This window comes from Ictidomys tridecemlineatus, chromosome 8 (genome assembly GCF_052094955.1).
Source record: "Ictidomys tridecemlineatus isolate mIctTri1 chromosome 8, mIctTri1.hap1, whole genome shotgun sequence".
Classification (NCBI taxonomy): domain Eukaryota; kingdom Metazoa; phylum Chordata; class Mammalia; order Rodentia; family Sciuridae; genus Ictidomys; species Ictidomys tridecemlineatus.
In genome coordinates this window covers 64,754,442-64,777,974 of record NC_135484.1, presented here as the reverse complement: position 1 = coordinate 64,777,974, position 23,533 = coordinate 64,754,442, and the positions used below count along the sequence as shown (strand labels likewise).

The 23,533-nt window shown below is 36.1% G+C and overlaps 1 protein-coding gene across 10 annotated transcripts in view; it reads left to right on the top strand.

Annotated features, from left to right (window-relative positions):
- The window catches only part of Klhl32 (kelch like family member 32), a 188,317-nt gene that overhangs the window by 143,191 nt on the left and 21,593 nt on the right, over positions 1-23,533 (top strand). For 7 of the 10 annotated variants that reach the window (XM_040283120.2, XM_040283122.2, XM_005338003.5 and 4 more), the window contains one exon: positions 13,641-14,367. In XM_040283120.2, coding sequence (XP_040139054.1) covers positions 13,641-14,367 — 727 coding nt within the window. Of the gene's footprint in view, positions 1-13,640; positions 14,368-23,533 lie in introns of those variants that run through there. The other 3 variants (XM_040283124.2, XM_078019591.1, XM_021735078.3) reach the window with 2 other exon arrangements.

Sequence of the window (23,533 nt, the reverse complement as noted above, 5' to 3'; positions counted from 1 at the left end):
AGTTTGGTCTTCATTTTTTGAGCAATGGAAAATAAAAAGACAATTAGAGAAATGTGTCAATCAACTCAATCAATTTTGAGGGGTTATTTAGAAAAGTAGTGTGAGGTTTCATTTTACTATTACCTTGTGGTATCTGTGACAATGACTGATTCTATAGGCCCACTATGTTAGCAAATTAAAGGGACTCAAGCAAAGGCCATCTCCTCTTAAAGGAAATAAGATTTGTAATTTCAAATCAATGTTAGTCTAAACCTGACTGGATTCCAACCCCCACCATCCTAACCTGTGTATTTGTTATGTAGAAGTATGGAAAACTCATCTCCCCAGTAGAGGACTTTCCTGGTGTCTTCCCAAGCCCTCCATGACACACCTATCACTGTTCTCTCTCACTGTCTCTGCCCCTCGCCCCCGGACTGTGTGCCCACCCGTGAGATGTCTCCCTCAGAAGGTTTCACCAAGCATCTGACACTTCATAGCCTGGCATGTGCTGGCAGTTATTCTACATCCAGGACTGGATCTGGTTATTGGGTGCAGTTTTCTTTTCCTCTTAGTCTCCACCTTCCAAGTTCCCTTGCTATTCCTGCTAACTTAATGGAGAATGTCTTTGACCTGTGATTTTCCGTGGGGTTCTCTCATTCAACTTGCTCTTATAGATTCCCCACTGATACTTAAATAAGTCCTTTTCTTACCTCTCTTTCAGACTAGCTTTTGAATAACCACTATCTTTTACCATTTCTTCATCCACTGCAATCCCTTCTTTCCTCTTCTGATCTTATCAAGCCACTAATTCTCTCCCTCAGGACCATCTCCTGGCATGAAGACTGCAGCTTGGGCCCTCCAGGCCACTCTTCCATCCACAAAATCCCTTTCCTGTTCTCTCTGCCACTTGGATTCTTACATGTTTGATTCCTGTTTTGAGACTCATCTGACATTTACTTGTTTTTAATGATCCTCTTATACTCCAAACCCTTTTATGTGACCAGCTGATTTTGTTCCTGCTCTTTCTTCCTTTTATTCTTTCTTCTTCTTTTTTAAGTACTAAGAATTAAACCCAGCGCCATAGCACCTGCCTGGCAACTACTCCATCACTGAGCTGTATCTCCAGCCCAAGGTGACTAATGATATATTGCCCTAAATGTTCTCTGGAATTTTTATTTGGGTAAAAGAAAACTATGGTAATTGTGATGAAAAGTGTATCTTCTTGGATAAAGATATTATTATTGTGTTCTATACTCAAGGTGTTACAAGGAGGGAATAGAGAATTCATTTTCTCAAGTTATGTATACCATGATGGAATGAGGATAGAGAATACAATATGAAATATACTGTTTAAACATCAGTAGCCAGACTGAAAATCACATAGTGATGGTGGCCATTGGCTGGTACCCCTTTGCATCCACCAACAGGCTAGCCCTGGCTTCCCTCCCCAAACCTCCTCTCAGCTTGCACGGTGCCTGCTCCACGTCCCATCCCCTTAATAGTGGAGTCTGGCCATGGCAATGTTCAGTCTGGTGCTTCAGTTACTGGGGCCCCACTCCAATTTCAGTGCTTCCTACTTCTCAATTAATGTTTGAAGTGACCTCTGAGGATATTTTCTTTTTATTTGGAGGCTCCCAGCCATAAACCCTTAAATGAAGGTTAGGTACTTCATGGGCACCTGAATTCATCATAATACCACTTATTAAAGGGATTTGACAATCTCTGCGTCAGTGACCTGGGGCAGCTGCTTGGGTCTGTGTGGTCCATTTGGTCATATAATTAAAGGTTTAATTTCAGGTGGGGAGCACATGTGCCAGTGAACCTGCTATTGGCTCATTATTCAGGAATCAATTCACAGAGAAATATTCAAAGACTTGATGCTCTCAGGGTGCTCTAGGGCATGTTTACAAATTAAACAGGTTTTTTTAAACCATAAAATTTATACATGTGCCAGCGAAATTTAAAAGAACGATGAAATGACAATGGGGAAAGATGGGTCTTACATATGGCTAAATCTCTGTCTACAAGAAACTGAATCTTCCAAACTTGTAGGTTTTCTCCCCATCTCCACATTCCATGAATATGTTTTACAGGGACACATCAAGATACTTAAGATCAAGAGTGAGCCTTGAGTTTTATAGTGTTACTAGAGCTTGCAATTGAATGGCCAATAAGAATGCACATATGGGGCTGGGGATGTGGCTCAAGCGGTATGGCGCTCACCTGGCATGCGTGCAACCCGGGTTCGATCCTCAGCACCACATACAAAGATGTTGCGCCCGCCAAATGCTAAAAAATAAATATTAAAATTCTCTCTTTCTCTCTCTCCCTCTCTCTCACTCTCTCTTTAAAAAAAAAAAGAATGCATATATGTGTACTGAATAGAATCTTTTTTTTTTTGCCAAGTTAATTCCTGACACATAATGAACACTCAAGAGTTTGAGGAATGGATAAATGAAAAAAAAAAAAAAAGATTCATGGTTATATATTTTTTTCCACAGAAGAAAAAGATAGTCATTGACCCAAGATAATCAATCATTATTTTAGTTTTCTCAAGCTAGAGGGCTAGTTCATATGTATTTTTCCTTACCACCAAGTTAATTGAGTTGAGATTTGAGAAGACTCATATAGACACAAATTCAAGTATTTCAATGGGACACCAAGCCAAGTAAAGAAAGTAAATATCTGCTGAATATTATGCAAAAATGACTAGATTTAAGTCCCCTTCACCCCTCCTTATTCATGCCTCTTGGAAGATTTGGAATTTAACAAAACCACGGAACTTGAATTATGGATTTGAAGCCTTGAATTTACTTATGTGAAAATAGGTTTATAATTAGGTCTAGTTCATAATTCGTTGTCACCTTACAACATGTGAAGTATTTAATACCATATAGCAAGTTTCTTATAATCCATAGCAATCTCAAAATTTATGTCCATGTTTCATGATATTGTGTTATATAACATAGTCTGAATATCATGATTTTATCATGAATTCAAAAAAACAATTGAATTGAGGAATAGCTCCACTCTTGGTGGCACATTGTTACCATATTGATTTTTTGTTTTGTCTAGATATTGTAATTTACCAAGTACTTTCACATGCTACCTCCCTCAGTTTTCTGTAGAACCTTATAATGCAGGAAATGTCAGCCTTTTTTTTTTTTTTTTACAGATGATGAAACTGAGTCTCAGTGTGTTGGTGTTTATGCTAAATGCACAAATATATCGTTACAGAAACAGGTCTTTTGATCTCAAGTTCTTCCTCTTTTTCATTATATCATATTCACCTAGATGGATATGTGCCAATTAGTTGTAGAAAAAAAGCGTTAGGATTTCCCTGGTCATTTCAGCTAACTTCACCTTGATAATGCATCCTTACTGCATGCAGTAGTTGGGAAATAATGTGAGATGGTGAGACCCACATACAGCACTGTAGTCCTGTTCATCAATGGCATACAGAAGTTTTTTTTTTCCTTTCTATTAACCAAATTGGCTTTCTCTCATTTTCCAGTGTTGTTCCAACATTATAAGCTTAATGTCTTGCTGATCTGCAAAATCCATTTATCAACCAGTAGGACATGTTGTATAAGTATATAGACACTAGCATCTGTAGAGTCTCATGTCATCAATGGGCAGTATGTAATGTTTTGAAACAATCTCAGATATTGATGAGTAGGTGGATGAGTATTGTCTTTTGGCTCAGAGACAATTATGGGGTGCATTTTTATAATAGTTAATGGGTTCTGGTTAAATTTTAGGTAACAAAGAGTTAGTTTCACTTGCCCTGCAACATCATTGGCATGTACAATATTGGTAAGAGTGTCCTCCAGGACACTCTTACCATCTAAAAAGTTTTATGCAAACGACACGTGGAATGGTATATTTAGACACAATCAGGAGGTAAATTTTATGTGAACAGTTTACTAAATATTTGCATTTTTGTATGAAATCTCATTCTGGGAATTCTAAATAAATAGTGCCCTGAAGCAGTCACCTTAGAAATTTGAAATGTATGTTCTTTGATTGAGATTATTTTATTTTGACAAGAAATGGTATATGTTATTTGTAATTTGATCAAAATTGTTCCAAGGGAGAAAAAGACTGCAGTATAACCCAATTCTCTGCATGTGGGTCTGTGGGCACATGCACAAATGCATATATTTTGCCTAATACTGATTTATGGACAAAAACCCTTCACCTTGGTTTTTGAAGAGATTTATAAAATCTATTCATGTTATAAAAACCTGTGACTTGAATAGTACTTGTAGCAATTTGTTTACCTCTTCCACCTATAGGAATCTTGGAGGATTCTTCTTTAAAATGTTTTTGGTAGATTCACGATTGACATATATTTTAGCAATAGAAGAGACTCTCTGACCAACTCATCAATTTTACAGATAAGAAGCCAAATGACTGTGTCATTGTCAGCCATATCTTCATATTGCTCCTTTTAATTAGTTTTTGAAAGATCAGCTCTAATTGGTAGCCAATTCTCACAGGCAGAAAGGATATTACAGAATATTAACCTTACCTCTTTTTTTTCAATGAAAGGATAAATCTTTTATTTATTCTTTAATCATTACAGGCTTAAAGAAGAATCCAATGGACCAACATGGTTGCTTTTTTGTTTTTTGTTTTGTTTGCTTTGTCTTACATATTCTCTTATTCAGCTCTTCTTAACCACTTCCACCAAACTACTTCCAAGGGCAGAGGAAAAAATATATGTGCCCTTTTCATTTGCCAGATGTTTGTAATTCTCAGGAAGAAATAGGTTTTGTTTTTTAATGTTTTATTAGTGCACTGTACTTATACATAATATTGGGTTATTTTTGACATAATCATACATGCATGGAATATATGGGGTGTTCCATTACAGTTCCTAGTGTTACTTCTTTTCCTTCCCCTCTTCCCACCCTCTGTTCCCATTCCTACATTGGTATTCCTTCTATTTATTTACTGTTTTTTTTAGTTGGCTATTTATAAATATACATGAAGGTGGAATTTACTGTATTAGATTCATACATGTATATAGTTTAATTGTGTCAGTTACATTCTACAGTTCCTCCCTTTTCTCATCCCTGCTCCCTCTCTGTCAATCTCCTTCCTCTATTCCACTGACCTCCCCTCTGTCTTCAAGGGATCTGTCCTGGACCTGGCCTCTATACTTTGCTTCCTTACTTTGATATATTTCTGCATATGAGACAAAACATTTCACCCTTGACTGTGTGAGTCTGGTTTATTTCATTCAGCATGTTCTGTAGTTCTACAATTCTGTCCATGTACCAGAAAAATGCCATAATTTCATTCTTTGTCTTTATGGCTGATTAAAACTCTGTTGTGTATGTAGACTACATTTTTTTTCTCCTCCATTCTCTGTTGACAGGCTCGTGGCCTGTTCCATAACTTGGCTGTTGTGAATTGAGCTGCTGTAACGTTGATGTGGCTATATCACTATAGTATGCTGATTTTTAGTTCTTTTGGATAAATATAGAGGAATGGGATAGCTGGGTCAAATGGTAGTTCTATTCTTAACCTTTTGAGAAATCTCCACACTGCTTTCCAGAGTGGTTGTACTAATTGGCAGTGTGAACAACAATATATGACTATACCTTTTTGCCCAACATCCTCACCAGCATTTATTATTATTTGTATTCTTGAGAATTGACATTCTCACTGGAGTGAGATGAAATTTCAATGTAGTTTTGATTTGTATTCCTTAATTTCCAGGAATATTGAATATTTTTTAAAATATATTTGTTGGTCATTTGATTTCTTCTTTTGAGTAGTATTGTTTAGTTCTTTTTCCCCATTTATTGATTAGGTTATTTGGTGTTAAGTTTTTTGATATCTATGTGTTCTAGATTTTAATCCCTGTCGGAGGAGCAGCTGGTGAAGATAATCTCCCATTCTGTATGATCTCTATTTATGCTCTTAACTGTTTCCTTTGATGTACAGAAGCTTTTTAAATTTGATGCTGTCCCACTGATTGAGGCTTGGTTTTATTTCTTTGGGCTTTAGGAGTCTTGATAAGGAAGTCAGTGCTTGCACCAATACGTTGAGTGTTGGTACCGTGTTTTCTTGTAGCAGTTGCAAAGTTTCTGATCTAATTTCCAGGTTTTCGATCCACTTTTGTGCAGTATGAGAGATAGGAATCTAATTTCATTCTTCTACATATGGATATACAGTTTTCCTAGCATCATTTTTAAAAGGCCCTTTTCTGCAACATGTATTTTTGGCCTCTGTGTTGAATATCAGATGACTGCAACTATGTGAGTTTGTCTCTGTGTCTTTTATTCTGTTCCATTGGTCTTCATTTCTGTTTTGATGGCAATTCCATGCTTTTTGTATTATTATAGTTCAGTAGTATAATTTGACAACAGTTATTGTGATGCCTCAAGCATCACTCTTCTGGCTCAGTATTACTTTGGCTATTCTGAGTCTCTTATTCTTCCCAATACAATTTAGGACTGATTTTTCTAGTTCTGTGAAGAAGCTATTGGCATTTTGATAGGGACTGAATTTAATTTGTATATGGCTTTTGGTAGTATGGCCATTTACATTTACATGGGAGGTCTTTCCATCTTCTAAGATCTTCTTCAATTTCTTTCTTTAGTGTTATGTAGTTTTCATGTTAGAGGTCTTTCACCTCTTTGGTTAGATTTATTCCCTAGTATTTTATTTTACTTTTTGAGGTTATTATGAATGGGATAATCTTGCTGATTTCTTTCTCAGTGAATTCATTATTTGAGTATAGGAAAGCTATTAATTTATGAATGTTGATCTTTTTCCTACTACTTTGTTTAATTAGTTTATCAGCTCTAGAAGTCTTCTGAAGGAGGGTTTTATTTTTGAGTCTTCTAGATACAGTATTATGTCATCAGCAAATGGATAATTTATCTTCTTTTCCCATTTCTCCTTACCTCTTTTTCTATCTTTATTTTCTCTTTATTTTGCTATACAACTTACCTTTTTAAAAGTCCTCTTGTGTTATGAGATTGAACCAAAGAAAAACTCGGGTCACTTTTTATTTGCCTAACTAATTATCTGGAACTTAAATGTGACTGGCCTTAGGGAGTTTTTATTGTGATTTTTCTAGTCCTGTGTCTTTACCCTCTTCTGGGTAAGAGACACATTCAGTATCAAGGGCTTTTGCTTTTGGAGCCCTGCAGTATTATAAAAATGATTATCAGAGCACAATTTTATACAAAAGGTGAAAATAAGAATGCTATCAATCTCCCAACTTCATAAAATTTTAAATGAACAATGAAAGAATATGTTTTATTATCACATCTGCTAAGCTGAATATTCTTTTTAAAATCTGTCAGGGTTTTTTTCCCCTGACAGTATATGATCTGGAGCCTCATCAGATTTGATTTCACTGAAATACATTTCTTAGAGGAAAAAATAGCCTATGTGTCTTGCATGTCTATAGTCAGCTATAATGGTTAACGTGCAACCTCCCTTGAAAAATCTGTTTTACAAGCAAAATGTTGGCACAATTTTAATTGTAGCACTTGAGTAAGCACTGTTATAATTTTTAATATTCTTCTATGGGAACATTTTCATTGTTCTGGTAGAAGAAAATGCTCTGATCCTGAATCCTTCGTTTCTGGTGCTTTGGGATTTTATGGGAATGCTGTCTTTTTGAACTGAAATTTTTCATTTGGTCTTAAAGGAAAGACTGTGAATGTAAGATTTTGAGCATTTATTTAGTAACATAAGCTTTCTTTTCTGTGGCAGTCATTATTCTGGTGTAATATATCACTGTTTGGACCTTACTTGCCTCACATTAAAGAGGTGAGCTTCTGTGCAATATAGCATGGCAAATCCCAATATCTGCTCATTTGTATTAGGGAAACTTTCCATATTTTTAAAGTAAAGAAATGGCACTTATATTAAGAGGGTATCATGTTAAAGTTTCAGGTTTATTAGAATTCAAGGCATTTTAAAATAGTGTATAAAACAGTCTACTTAATAACAATCACTGAACTTCCCTTTGAAGACCTGGATGAGAAGACAAGAGAGCATGCTTGATAGTTCATTTAGACAGGAAAAGTTACATCTATGCAGTACTGTTCATTCTATTAGAATATGCTGCTCTGATTCCCACTCCTTGTTACCCAGGTGCTATTTAACATGCCCAGCACTCTGGTGGAGGTTCAGTGTCAGTTGGTTGTTGATTTGCTCCTGTGCCCTTCCTTTGTCCCTTTCTGAAACTGCAGAACTGTAAGATTTATGCTGCCTTTTGGGCAGTCAGGGGAAACAGGTGCCCTGGTTTATCTGAATGGGATGTCAGGACTGGCAAGGACGTAGACACTTGTGCCTTCACAGCATGGGCTTCTGCAAAAAGGAAAGCTCAGTCTGCACCTTCAGCAAAGCTGTCTACAACCACGTTTTAGATTGGAGAATATAATAATTGCCTCCCCTGGCCAACAGGGAAGAGTAAGGCTATGAAAAAACACCAGTCATTGCTTACTCAGCACAGGCTGATGAGTTCCATAAGAACATCCTTTTGAGTGTAAAAAGAATATTTGTGGACCAAGACAAAGAAATAGTTTTAGATGATGTCATAAGAGCTTTACTTTTTGTTATCATTATTTTAAAAGATTTGATGTCTCATCTGTTGAGAAGCTGTTTTTTAAGAGCACTTGTGTTATCTGTTTGCAAAGCATAAAGATACTTCTGGGGAAGAGCGTACTGATGTATATTTTTGGGATTAATATGACTTGATCATTAATACATTTTCTAGGAATCTGTCAGGGTATGGTTTCTTATTATTTTAGGGTCATGTTTTATAGCACACATATGTAGAGACATATATAAGCAGACTTGGACTTCAAAATATGTACTTCTGTAAAAGGATCTAGAATTTTAGATTTCAAAACATAGCCAGGTGTTCGTAGGGCGTGCATGTAATCCCAATGACTCGGGAAACTGAGGATTGCACGGTCAAGGCCAGCCTCAGAAACTAAATAAGACCCTGTCTCAACATAAAAGTTAAAAAAGGGGTGGGCACTAGGGAATATAGCACAGTGGTAGTGTAACCCTGAGTTCAATCCCCAGTGCTACCAAAAAAAAAAAAAAAAAGCGAAACACTAATTTAAGATTCAAAGCATGTCCTTTCCCCTGAAATGCTTGTTCTTTAAATGCAAACTCTTTAATTAGTACTATTAATATATGGTACCTATCTGGAAGCAACATGTACTTACTTTAAAATGGATTCTATTTTTCTAATTTAGAGAATATGTAAGTCATATTTGAACTTGAGTGTGTTTGCCTGGATACTACCTTAAAATAATTATTGATGGTAAAATAATGACAAGGTTGACATAATAGAAAATAGATTATGGAATTTAATAACTGGGTTTCTGGTTGCAGCTTTTCTACTAATTAGTTGCATGACTTGGGTTCAGTTAACTTGTCTGGATTTGATTTCCAGCTATAAAATTGAGAAGCTTGAACCAAATGTATTCTAAAGTTTCTTCTTGCCTGAACAATTTATTACTTATTTGAAAGCTTAAAAGACTGTAGTGTTTTTTGCATCGTCAAGAATCTCAAATAGAGTCAGCCAGAACCAAGCATGTTAGGGGGGAAAACAAGGGCTTATATATATGTAAGCGTAGAGCACTGTGTGCTGCATGTGGAGTTCTGAGAGCTTACAAAGGCCTTATAGGAAAACCATTAACGATAAGATAATAAAATGGGAAACTACAGTCTGTGGAAGATAAATAAATAAAGATATAAAAGAGTAAAGGAATTGATATTGTTTGTTTAAGAAAAATGGAAATAGCCTAAGAACAGTTGCAAAGAATTTTTCATTTTGAAGCAAATATTTATAGACAACTATGGGCCAAAGACTGTGCTTATCAAGAATCTGAGAGAAGATAGATTAATGGGGGTCAGATTAAGCTATAGCTAAGTCTCCTTTTTAGAAGGAATGATTCTCTATTGGGATTACATGAATTGAATTAGGCAAGGTGCATGGGAAATCCCCTGGTGTTTTTGGAGATGTTCATCTGCTGTTACACATTGTTTAGGAAAATCTCACCTAAGGACCCTATTTCCTGAGCAGCCTTTGTTGAGCCTTCCCAAACCGAATCTGTAATTTCTTTTCCACTCTTGCTGGATTTGTCACCAAAAATGTAGGAGGTAGGACTTTGACCTCATGCTTCATTTTCTCCCCCATTAAATATTAGAGTTTAGGGTGGTGGAAATATCACCGTGCCAGAATAGATAAGATACAACAGGATTTCAGCTTCCTCTGAACTATGGTTTTTCAGTGTAGTGTCATCATTTTAAAATCCATCAGTTCTAAGAATAACCTTTTTCAAGCTGAAGCACCAATATATGCTACAAAGCTAACTGTGGTCTTTGGGTTCTGTGATGCTTCAGTGATCAATCTGTCTTCCCCTTACTATAGTCTTCAAGCCCTTAAATGGGTTCCTGGATTCTTTCCACAACCCTGCCCTTAATTAAGCATAGAAGTGAATAGTGCTTCAGTGAGGTTCACAGCATGGAAGTTATTTTAAAATGGCTCGTTGTTTTGAAATTTTCTCCCTATTTCTTTCATTATTAGGCTAAGTAGAAACTATCTTTGCTTTCAGTGATTTTTCTCCTTTATATTTTTTAAACATAAAGTAAAAAGACAGCATAGTAACAATTTTACATTTATTTATGTATTATTGCAAAAGTTCAGTATGTTTAATAAGACTTACTTTATATAATTGATAACATAAGTCAACTGTTGATTTATAGACCATATAGAACCAGAGTCTCAAGATGTTTTCTTATCCATACGGTCAAGCTAATTACATGTCCTATATCTTAATTAAGGTATTACTCTGAGTTCTTCTTCAATTTAAAACAATATATTAACTCCAGTGGGGCAGCATTTTATCCTATGGATGGAACAGTTAATGTGGCTTTCTGAAGTAACTAAATTCAGACAGCATGGTAGAAGAACACTGTTTTATGAATAAAAATCAATCTGTAACCATCCTACTCAAAGTGTGATCTATGGACCTGTGGCATATGCATCACCAAAGTGCTTGATAGAAATGTAAACTCCTAATTCCACACTCTTCCTACTGAATCAGAATCTGCATTTAACCAGAAATCCCTGGTAATTCATATGCATGCAAGGTTTTTAGTTGGTGGCAGAATAGTTCATTACATTCATCTTTGATCTGGAGGAAAAATAAGCCCACCAAATATAGATGACTTGGGTGTTCTGATAATGTAAATAAAATATAATGGTGGGAAAATTATATGAGATCTATAAAAGTTAAAAATGTTGGAAAGAAAGAAAAATCACTCAGAAAATGCAAACAAATATATATAAAGTATTTTATATATATAAAGTATTGTGTAGTATATAATATTTAGGGAAATTGGACACGGAGGAAAGAATCATGATACATGTGACATGGGGTGGTAGAGAGAAAGCCAGAAATTAATCAGTAGTAGCACACAGAGGTCACTGTTGAATTGCTAATTTGATTTGCTAGAGATTTCCTTAACAGCAGAGCATAGTTGAGGCTTGTGTATCTCTCATGCAGTTAGTGATACTGTTTGGTATAAAGATAAATTGAAGAGTGTTCAGAGATGGGATGGAAGATTAATTATGACATAGGAAGAACTGATTTATGAGGAGAGAGAAAAATAATTAAATGGGCAGCACTATGCTATAAAAAGAAGCTATGGCAACATGGATATTTAATGTTTCTCCAGAGCTGTTTCCTGTGATATCTATATGAAAGATGCAAAACAATAAGGATATAAGGATGCTGAGAAATTGTTTGTAAAGCAAAGCAATATCAACTGGAATTACTCAATTAAGTTAGGAGCAATATCAAAGATTAGTTTTAGAAAATTTTACCTGGTACACAAGAAATGACCTTGTGCAAAATGACTTTATTCCTGAGAACTTTTGGAAACTCTATGGGTGAAGAATGAAAAATCATTTAGTACGTTGTTGAGTTATCTCTCTAGGGAGATAATTGGAACCCCGTCCCTTGAAACTTCTAAAATTAGAGTGGATGAAAACTAGGATGCCATACATGGAATGCCCTCTCCACTTCTGGCAGAGACCTGGTGATTGATGAGTGGCATTTTATTTTGCAACATCTTTGATTATTGCTGATGTTACCATATATAGTCCATTTTTTTTCATCAGGTTGGTATCTAATTAAAATAAAAATACTACTTTCTATGAGAACATCTAGAGAGTGTCAGTTATCTGCCCTCCATGATGCCTGCCTCGTTGGTACCCAGTGACATTCTTTTTCATTTCTCTTCACTCTGTAATTATTAAGGATGCACTTCCCTACACAGCAGAATCGAATTCAGTTCCTCATTCACTTCATTCAGAAGCTAAAAAGACAAGACCAAAAGGCACCTGGACATTTGGAGCCTTTTGTCAAATGGATGCAGAAACTCTGGAAGTCTGAAATTATCCAGTGCTTCAGAGAACCTAGTGATTCTTTTTACTGGGATGAAGATCTGACACAAGAGTACCATACTTCCTTCTCTCTTCTTCTGTACGCTAAGCGTCATCTGAACAGGGAAGCCCAGAGCCCTAATTCCATAGCTCAGAAAGGAAGTAAAACACAATAAAAATTATTTAATGTTCCAATTCATGGCTTTTTTTCCTGCTAACTCCTTCAGATTCAACACCATCATTGGTGTTATCTAGAAAATCTAGTTTAACATAGGTTCTGCTAAGAATAATTCATATCAACTATATTGACTTGAAATATTATATATACTGTTTTATGTTGATGGGAATATTTGCCAAACTTAAATATCAAGTCACATTAATTAAATTATTTCAGGTGTTTCATAAGTGAATTTTTTCTTTGATGGTATTTTTTAAAATTAATGTTAATTTTGTTATTTATAACTTAATATACCTGCTTCCATTTTAAGAAATTGTCTTTTCCTATAGCCAAAATTTCTTAATCCCTTTTTTCTTGTAAAAGATCTGGAAGGGTGAGTTAAAAAGTTAGTAAAGATTATGTTCTACTATTTTGGTCACATTCAAAGATAAACTCTTCTATCCCCTGCTTGTGAAAATGACCCTAAAAAATTGCCAGCATCTTAACATATGCAAATAACAACTGCCTTCAAGGTGAAAACTAATTAACAGAAAATAAATAAATAAATAAAATTGTCAAGTTGCAACCTTACTTTTTTCCTTCTTGCTTCCTGACTGTTATGCCAACCAAAAGGGTAGGGAAAGTCTTTTTTCTTTCTAAATCATTCTACTAGTGTCATACTGATTTTCTCTCACGTACACCCCGCGGTTCCAGATGATCACATGTGTTCTTATTTTTCTCATGTTGGTACATCATCTTGCCTCATGGATTCACATGTTACTTGAGTGGAGATGGCAATGATTATCACAGTTCTTCTGTGTCTCTGCTGATTTAGGGGGGAAATTTTCCTTGCCTGGGTATCAAAATATTCCAGCATTACAATACATACCACTATTAGGTATAATTGTAATGCACCAATAAAAAATATTCCAGTATTGTACTTTGTAGGAAAAATTGTATTAAGTGTCTGAAAGATTATATGGAAATCTGTGTGTAGTCATTGCTGTTGCTTTTTCTTTCTTACCTTTGATTCTCCTCTTATCTCACTTCCCTCTGTTTCAGCTAGCTGTGAGGTGGTTGGAACACAACTGCCATTACCAGTACATGGATGAACTCCTGCAGTATATTCGCTTTGGCCTAATGGATGTGGATACTCTCCATACAGTTGCCCTGTCCCATCCCCTCGTCCAGGCAAGTGAGACGGCAACAGCTCTTGTCAACGAGGCCCTGGAATACCACCAGAGCATCTATGCACAGCCTGTCTGGCAGACCTGCAGGACCAAACCACGCTTCCAATCAGATACTCTGTATATCATTGGTGGGAAAAAGCGTGAGGTGTGTAAAGTCAAGGAACTTCGGTACTTTAATCCTGTTGATCAGGAGAATGCTCTCATAGCTGCCATTGCCAACTGGAGTGAACTGGCTCCCATGCCTGTGGGAAGGAGTCACCATTGCGTGGCAGTCATGGGGGACTTTCTTTTTGTAGCAGGAGGGGAAGTGGAGCATGCCAGTGGCCGGACATGTGCTGTGAGGACTGCCTGTCGCTATGATCCCCGCAGTAATTCCTGGGCAGAGATAGCACCCATGAAAAACTGCCGGGAGCATTTTGTGTTGGGTGCCATGGATGAATACCTCTATGCAGTTGGGGGCAGAAATGAACTGCGTCAGGTTCTGCCTACAGTTGAGCGATATTGCCCCAAGAAGAACAAATGGACTTTTGTGCAGTCCTTTGATCGATCTCTATCATGTCATGCTGGATATGTGGCTGATGGTCTTCTTTGGATATCAGGTAGAATATGCCTCATATGTTGGGTTTATCTAAAAACACGTTCACTATGGCATGAATTTAAAAGTCAAGCTTTGGTAGTATGTCCTTGTGTGATTGAGTTAAGGATGCTATTTTAGCTAATTAACAATCATTTATTGAGCACCTACTCCATAGAGAACAATGTAATTAGAAGTAATTGACCTTTCTATGAATTTATGAGTGATTAGTGGTGTAAAAATTTAAGTTGAAAGCTAATGGTCCATCACATCTGTTTTTCTATCAAACCTTCTATTGTTTAAATCATCAGCCCTCAATTCTTGGATTGTGTTGCACAATTTGTGTTTTATCTAAGTCCTTTGCTTTTTCTTTCTCTTTTGGCTGCCTGACAATAAGTCATTTCTTCACAGTCAAGGTAGAAAAGGTAAACACCTAGTAAATCCATTTTTCTGGGTATAGCAATGGATATATATTTAGGTATTAACTATGCTGTGTATTGAAGGAAGACATTTAAGTTAATGAAACAAAGCTTTTGTATTATCTGTGAATAGTGTTATTCTTTACCATCTGAATCTTTCATTCCTGTTTACCTTCCCATTTTTACTAATTATTTGGGAGTACAGTTTGAGCTCTATTTTAATTTGCTTTTTATTTTTTCTTAAACACCTTTTGTTTATGGAAAAAGTAAAAGGACTAATATATTGAACATGAGCCCATAATCCAGCTTCAATGGTTTATTCGATCCTTGCTAATCTTGTTTCATCTACACCTACAAACACTTTCACACCCCTACTGGCTGCCTTTTGGCATGTACAAGGAGTCTGTGGGGCATATGGTATCAGTCTCACAGTGTCAACCTGTGTTTTCTTTCCCACTGTGGATAAAGACCTGAAGTGTCTGCTTTTGAAAGAATGGCCTACAGGGAAGGAAGTTGCATCTTCTTTCAGTTGAAGGATACACAATGTAACCCAAATGCAACTTGAATTTCTGTGTCATCAAAGGGAATAGAAAGATTTATGACATAAATAGTAAGGGTAACTTTGATGTTTGTACTTGGAGAAAATGATCCCTTTATGAAGTGAAGTTTTCTCAGCTTTCTTCAGTAATCATCTCCAATTTTTTAACAGCTGTTTTGACAAAATTCTTACTCACATTAAATTAAATTTGTTTGTATTTTACTCATTTTGTCCTTTTGTTTTCAATAACCAAGGACACATTCATAGTCTCAGCTTCTCTGAGTGACAAGTCACTGATTTTGATGTGACCTAACTAACATTAGGGTTTAAGTGCTGAATAAATTAATAAATGAAGTTACAACTAGTAGTATGGAAGAGAGTAAGTTAACAGAACCTAATAATTACTCTTACGATGTACCAAACCAGCAGTAGAAATGAGTATATAGAGATATATTTAAATAAAGTGTATAGAGATATATTTAAATAAAAACCTTGTTTATCTAGTAACTTCTTTCTTTTTCTTGAAATATATATTTCAACAGTTAAGAAAATAGCTGCCAGGACTATATCCTGTTGGTTTTGCTAAAGAAACTTCCAACTCACTGCAAATAAGTCTTTTCTAATAGAAAGAACAGATTTGTACTTCCTTTTACAACAGAACAATGATGGATTTATGAAATCAATGCAGTTTATGTTTTCTCCCAATTTATATTCATTCCATTGACTGATTTGGTTTCATGTATTGTTAATTTACTATATTCCTAAATTTTTCATTGCACCTTCTAAACTTTGTATAAATTTCTCATATTTAAATAAACATTCCTTATGTTTTGGACTATAAAGCTAGCTTTTTAGAAATGCTGGAGTTTCCTTTACATAGTTTTAAAGATAGAACTACTTAGTACCTTTTTCAGTGAGGCTTAAGAAAGCACAGGAACTCATCTTAGACTGGCTAGATCAATCATCCTGGTATCGAGTTAACTTCCCTTTCAATATGAGCTGATATGTTTCCTTTTCCATTTTATTAAATCTGTCAATTTATTATATATCTTTCTGCTCTCTCACTTTGTGTTTTTCCTACTAGTAAAGAAAACACATTTTTCTTTGTTCTTCTTTTGCACTAATGTATGCTGCCTGTGTTAAACGTACTTAATGAAAACAATCACAATTTTCTCAGGTTTGTTTCTCCCTACTGTGTACTTGAGATGAAAAACTCACTTTCCTGTGTACAGTACAATACCTTTAATTGGAAAGAAGAGGAAATGACCTGACATTTCTAATACCTTCAGTCATCTGCCTTTTTCCTCAGGTCCAGCTTATAATAAATCAATTGTGAATCTAACCATGAATAGGGAGGGGTGACTAGATTTGCTAATGGGCCCCTTAAAAAAAAAAGACAGGTATACTTCACCATCCCTATCACTGATTTAGAAATGTTAACCTAATTTATTGGAGCAGATGAAAATGTTTGAGGCTATTTCTTATCTTGGACCAAATAATCAAGTATTTCCAATTTAATTGATGGGGGATTGAGTCATTGGCATCCTTCTGGAATTTTACAAGCTTTGCCTGAGGTGTAGTATGGATTATAGAATGTGGATTTTAGAGGCTTAGTTCTGTTCCATAGAACATAAAATGAATGTTTCTTTAGAGACTCAATATTTTCAGCATGTTCCCTCCCTCCCTCCCTCCCTCCCCCACTTCTCTTTTTGTCCATCTTGGGTTCAAGACATCTTGAATACTGTCCATAATTTTTAATGTGTGACAAGCATAAAGGAATTCAGGAACTCAGGCTGTATGGCTATACCCATTAGCATTTAATTTAAGATGTTAGAGATAGTCAAATTTTACAAGCTCCTATAGCATTTGACATTGTGACCCAGTTCACAAATGCTCCATACCATTTCAATTTGAAATTCACAGTACTGAAATAAAATAAGCATTAAATATCCTGCAGCTGTGTTTTAAAATACATGCTCTCTGTTGTAAGGTATGGTCTGTGAACTACTAAAAATATCTTTTTTTTTCTTTTAGTGTGTGCGGGAAAATTAATCCTGAGCTCATCTTGCAGAACGACTTATCTTTTTATTTTTGTCTAATGGCAGCAAGATAATGAGAAGCTAGCTACAAAATTAGTGCTTTAAAACTATAAAAATAAGACAAATGTTATTGCATTTGCTCAAAAGCAATGTATTTAATGCTTTATTGATTCTCTTAGTGAATGATACATCCTTATAAAGCATAGTGCTGGGTCGTAGATAAATACGATTAATTCAGCAAACACAATTCCTGCCCTCTAGGAGCTGACAATCAAAGACTTTTTAAAATATTTCATTAATGAAAGAACATATGTTAAAGCTTCTTTAACTCCCTAGAAGCTATGTTTATTTTTGTCTTGATTAAATTTATATGAAGCTTTATTGCCCCATTTTAAGATAACTAATTTATTTAAAACTACTAAAGGGAGTTTGGTTTTTCTAGTATCTATTAAAATTAGAACAATGTAAAATTTTATTAACATTTTAAAAATACCATAGTTTTCACTTTCCTTTCTCAGTGTAGATAGTATTTTGCTTACATTTTTAAAATTATGTACAAAATATTGGTAATTAACAGCAGGCATGGTAGAAGTTTTGTTGTGGTATCCTGAGACATTAGAGTATGGTCATACATACATGTGAAATTGCCCCACTTCTTATCAATCACAAGATGCTGAGCAGAGTTCCTAAGCTCCCTAGGTCCTATTCTAGACTAGCACTAGAGGAACAAAGTAGAGCCTAGTATATAATTATTATGGTAGAAATCTTTGCAAGGTACAGAGTCTTTGCAATGCAGGGAGTAAATATTGCAGCGGGGTGGGGAGAACCAGAACTCCAACTGAACTTGGCTTCAGATTACTGAATACTTTATATACATCCATTAACCCCTTTCTGTCCTTCTGGCACATAGAATGTTGGACAAACCTAGCAATCCACTTTGTGCCTATATAATTGTTGCTCAGTGTCCATGGGGAGTTGGTTCCAGGACACACACACACACACACACACACACACACACACACACACAAACACAAACACACATACCACAGATAAGAAAATCCTCAGAGGGGTTCACTTACATAAAATGGCATATAGCATTTGCATATACCCAAGTATGTCATTCTGTATATTACAATACAAAGTGTTATGTAAATAGTTGTTTTACTATGTGATTAGGGAATAATGACAGAGGGAAAATGTCTGTAGATGTTTATTATAGATACATTTCTCCAAAAATATTTTGCATCTGTGGTTGGTTAAATCCATAAATGTGGAACCCATGGATACAAAAGGCTGACCATACCAAGGGTGCTGATCCTTTGGGAGGAGAATAGTTAAGAGGAGGGTAGGGTGTTGACTCAGCTCACCAAACATGTGACACACTTGCCCTCTCCATGCCCTACTATCCTTCTCCCACACAGTCTGTTCCACTGTCCCTAACTTCCTCACTGTCTCTGATTTTCCTCTATACCCCTCCCTTGGACTCAGAGAGGACACTGTCTTCTGTTTTTCAGAGCAAATGTGAGATAATAGAAGGAGGTAGTAGAAAGTATGAGAAGACTCATGGGCCAGAGATGATCTGGAAATGAGTCAAGGGAAGAAGGTTGGGAAACACTGGTAAGGAGGGTGCTGAGTGGGGGACTCAGGAAGAAGCCCTAGTATGCAGGATAGACAGGTGGGAAGCAGGGAGGAGTGTTAACAGGAACCATACAGAAGGTCCACTGAGGAAGAGCTGCCCAAGACCACAGGGTCCTCAAGGTCCAAAATATTTCTTCTACATTTTTCAATCAGGAGAAATACAGCGAAAGCAATTTCAGGGGAGTTCAACAAGTGGACACTAGAATTTAGTAGTTTAATGTGACTGGAAAGTCAGGAAGTAGAAACCATAGGTCCAAGTTATATTGACAAGAAATCTGAAAAATTCTCTTTTACAATACCCATGGACAGTGTATCATCTAAACTTTCACTGAATCTGATCTTATCAGACAAGTTTTCAATCATTGCCTGGCTTCCCCTACATGAAGAGAATTTCCTGTTTCTAGGTACACACATATTTCAGTCCACATGATAGCAACATTTTTTTTATTATAAATGAATAGTATTTTGGCCTTAGGAAGAGAAAAGGGAGATTAGAAGAGAAAGAAGGAAGAGGAAAGTTTAGCTGAGAAAAGAGAGCATAGTTATAAGAGGGTCAAATGAGGACATTTTTAAAGGTTGCATGTGCATTAATAAAATTTATAGTTAAGAAAAAGAACTGAGTGGGATTGAAGATGTAGGAAAGAGGGTCACCCATTTGGTTGGTAAATGCGGAGGGCGAATCCTAGGTACCAACAATAGTGATAAATCCTGGGATACAATATTGACAACAGACACAGAGTCCTGAACAGGCAGGAAGGTATAGGTGTGTGTATGGGGAGGGGGCTGGGATGGTTCTCTAAATGGGAAGAAAAACACCCCTCCTGCACTAATCCTGGGGAGAAAAAAATAAGGATAGGGGTGGACCCAAGCATGTTCACAGATGAGGGACAGGAACCTGAGAGGTTTCCTTGTTGATAGATTCAAGTGAGAGGCAGAATAGGCTGTTGAGATTGTGTCATGTCAGGACTAGGTCAGAAAGCCTGAGGAGAGTGACCTGGCAAAAAACTTCAAAGAGTAAATAGAGAAGGAATTGACAGGTGTTTTAAAATTAAGTTTTCAGAGCCCATACTAAGATTGGAAGTTGTAAAATTGTGGTGGCCCCATTTGCATATTTCTGTTCTCTCTCTCTTTTTTTTTTTTTTTTGGCAGTTCTCAGTAGAGAATTGGAAAAGGCAGATTCTGGATTCATTCACAGTGGAAGGCTTTTAGACTGAATAGGCTAGAGGATCCTACTGGAAGGAGTTTAGTATGCTGGGATCCCAGTTAGGTGAGAGTCAGGGGCTGAAGGTATGCTTGAGGGAGAACATAATGCCCTCATTTGTTGTGGCAGTAGATAATAGAACCTTTGTTTGTTGCCCCTGCACACAGTTGTCACATGAGGAGGCCACACCAGCTTCTTAGAGGTTTAGTATTTCATAACTTGACATGTCACTTTAAGGTTCATAGTGAAACCAGGTGCAGTGGCACATACCTACAAACCCAGCTACTTCAAAGGCCAAGGTAGAAGATCACAAGTTCAAGGCCAGCCTAGGCAATTTAGCAAGCCCCTGTCTCAAATATAAAAAGGGCTGGTGATGTAGATCAATGGTAGAGTGTTTGCTTAACATGCAGGGAGACCCTACATTCAATCCCTAGTACTGCCAAAAAAAAAAAAAAAAAAAAAAAGTTCATAGTGAATTGGCATGTTCATTAAGAATTAAATCTTCGTTGCTCTAGAGGGTAACAACCAGCTTCTCCCAACAATTATTTTTTCTCCTCTTTACTTCTACCCTCAGCCTTTACCCTTCCATATCTGAAAGGGATGAAAACTACAACCACACAATTAACTTGAGACAGAAGCCAAATGGGGAAATGAACTACTCTGCATTGCTTTTAAATCCAAGTGGTTTAAAGGAAAGTAATCAGATCACCTACATTTTCAAAAAGAAAACAAAACAAAATAAAAACATGAAAGTTTCATCCTAAATTCACTGACCTGTGTCCTGAAGATACAGCACTTTGTTTACCCTTACCCTGCTATGCAGAGAGATTTAAAGAGGTTACATGACTCCCCAGATCAGGTAACTAACATTCAGCATATATTGGTTTGGGTCAGGAAATTGTTTTCTGAAAGAATCATGTGTTATAGTATAGTAATCTAATGAGCTTTAAAATTGTCATTTTTATTTTTTTAAAAAAAAAGCTCAAACCATTGAGTCTAGAATTTACCTCATGGAGATAATTGGCTTAGTCTAGATGATAACTCTAGAAATCAAGAGGCTAGGATAAAGGGTAAGCTGGATGGTTTTTGCTAAAACCATGTGAATTATGTCATTTTTTTTTATTCTCAAGATGAAGGAAGATGGTTAAAGGTACATCATGGAAATGGGGAATGGTTTATGGAGCTGGTTGACACAGGAGAGAGAGAAAAGACCCAGCAAGAACCCAGAAAAGCCAATAGAGATACTCAGAGGTGAACTCCAGACTTAATCCTAATGTGCAAAATCTTTGGAGGAAGGATTCTGATTCCGAGGACTGGGGATTAGAGTGAATTTTATTGAGATTTTAAAGGGCAGGTGTCCCTAGATGACATCAGCATTACAGTACATTTTACCATTTCATTTACTTAAAACAACATACCTATGTCTGGAATTTAAGTTTGTACCTGTTCACTTTCAATGACATAAAAATAATATACATTTTAAAGTGTGGCAACCTTTTCATTATATTTTGTAAATTTGAGACCTTCTTTATAGGTTTTGAGTATATTATTTACCTCTTCATTTGTGTGAGTTCCTCAAGTACAACAGAAATAATATGGATGCTAGTTTTAATTTAATGCATGGATTAAGTATCCCTAGATTTGAAATGATAATTTAGTACAAAGATTTTCAACTTTAATTGTTTATATAGCATTATTAACACTCTGAAAATATGGACAGTTTAACATTGTATAAAAATAGATAATAAAATAGTTTATTCTTGAATTTATTTAAGTATCCCTATGATATCACATTTCCCAAGAGCTAATAGTATATTTAGCGCTGTAAAAATAGCTAATATGAACTCACACTTAATGCCTGGTCATTCTTTGGGTAATTAAGTGTGAAGGTTCAGTTTTCTGAGAATTGGAGCAAGTTTATATAGGAGGAGCTTAAACTATTAAAGAAGGAAAAAGCCCTGGAATACCCAAATAAACTGGGTAGTAATCCTGGCTATTAGAAAAATGGACTCTAATAATCTATTTTAAGACTACAAAATTTATCAATTCCACACAGTCATTTGTACCTTTTATGGAAATGGTTAGAAATGTCAATAAAATGGCTATAGTATTTTAGTAAATTTCCATTTATGGATTGCCTGCATGCTAAACACTCTAATTCCTTTCAAATCTATGAGGGATATATATACTCATCTCCATTTTGCCTCTGAGGAACCTAGCATTGGCTATGGTAAATGGCTCTCCCAGAGACACAGTCATAAAGGAGCCCATGTTAATCTTATAGCCTGTTTTAAAACTGTTCCTCTAGATTTTCATGAAGGTGAGCACTGCAGTCTCCAAGAAAGTTGCAGAGAACTTGTGATAGTTTTTCTCAGTTCTGAATGTGCTGGCAGAATTCCAAACTGGAGTATTCTCCAACCTAAGAGCATGGAAACGACCAGTTCTTTGTATCCTACTCTGTCTTGGTTACACAGTAGCACTATATTAGGAATCAGAGGATTCTACTCCTAGTTTAGTGTAGAACTCTGTATGAACACAGGTATTTTCTGTCTTTGAAAAACAACAACAAAATGAACCATTAGACTTTTCCCACTCTGACTGAAGTATAATGAGAGCAATTTTTCTGAGTACTCTATTTTATATACACTGCCAGCACTGACCAGTTGTTGCCTTTTGAACACAGTATGAGTGTTTAGCAGATCTTGGGAACAGAGACAAAGCTTGCTTGTTTGGCAGTTACTCATAGTCTTCTCTCCAGTATTCATTCATTCATTTGTCACAACATTTTGGGGGGAGTTGTACAGGGAAGCTTAAGAAAAACTACTTTACTCTTGTCTTGATTATAGAAAGCACTTCTCACTATTGGTAGCATGGTGGTAATTTTTCATTCCTTCTGGCAATTTTAAAAGACTTATTTGACTTTGGGGGAACCTACAGTATATCTCTAAGTCACAGTTCAAAAGTATAAGACAAGATTTCTCATTTTCAATTTTGGTTGAAAAGTCTTAACTTTGACTGTGGCACTTCAAAGTTAGAGAAAACTTGGTTTTAAAAATGGAAGCTGATATGAGATGGCATATTTAATGACAGATGTATCTATAGAAAGCTGTTAAGATGCAGATTATCCCCCCTGGGGTGGGGGAGGGAGATCAAAACTGCCAATCTATAAAATATACTCGATAGAGGAAGGCTTGGAATCTATCTTCGCAAGTGCTTTGATTGCAGGGGACAGTATAGCAGCATGTGGCATCATAACCCAGAGCAGACAAATCAGCTTGATGACTTTCAAAGCCAGGAATACTGCTGCAGGCAAGGGTACTCCAGTCTAGGAGAAATTAAAACATATAGAGACTGTT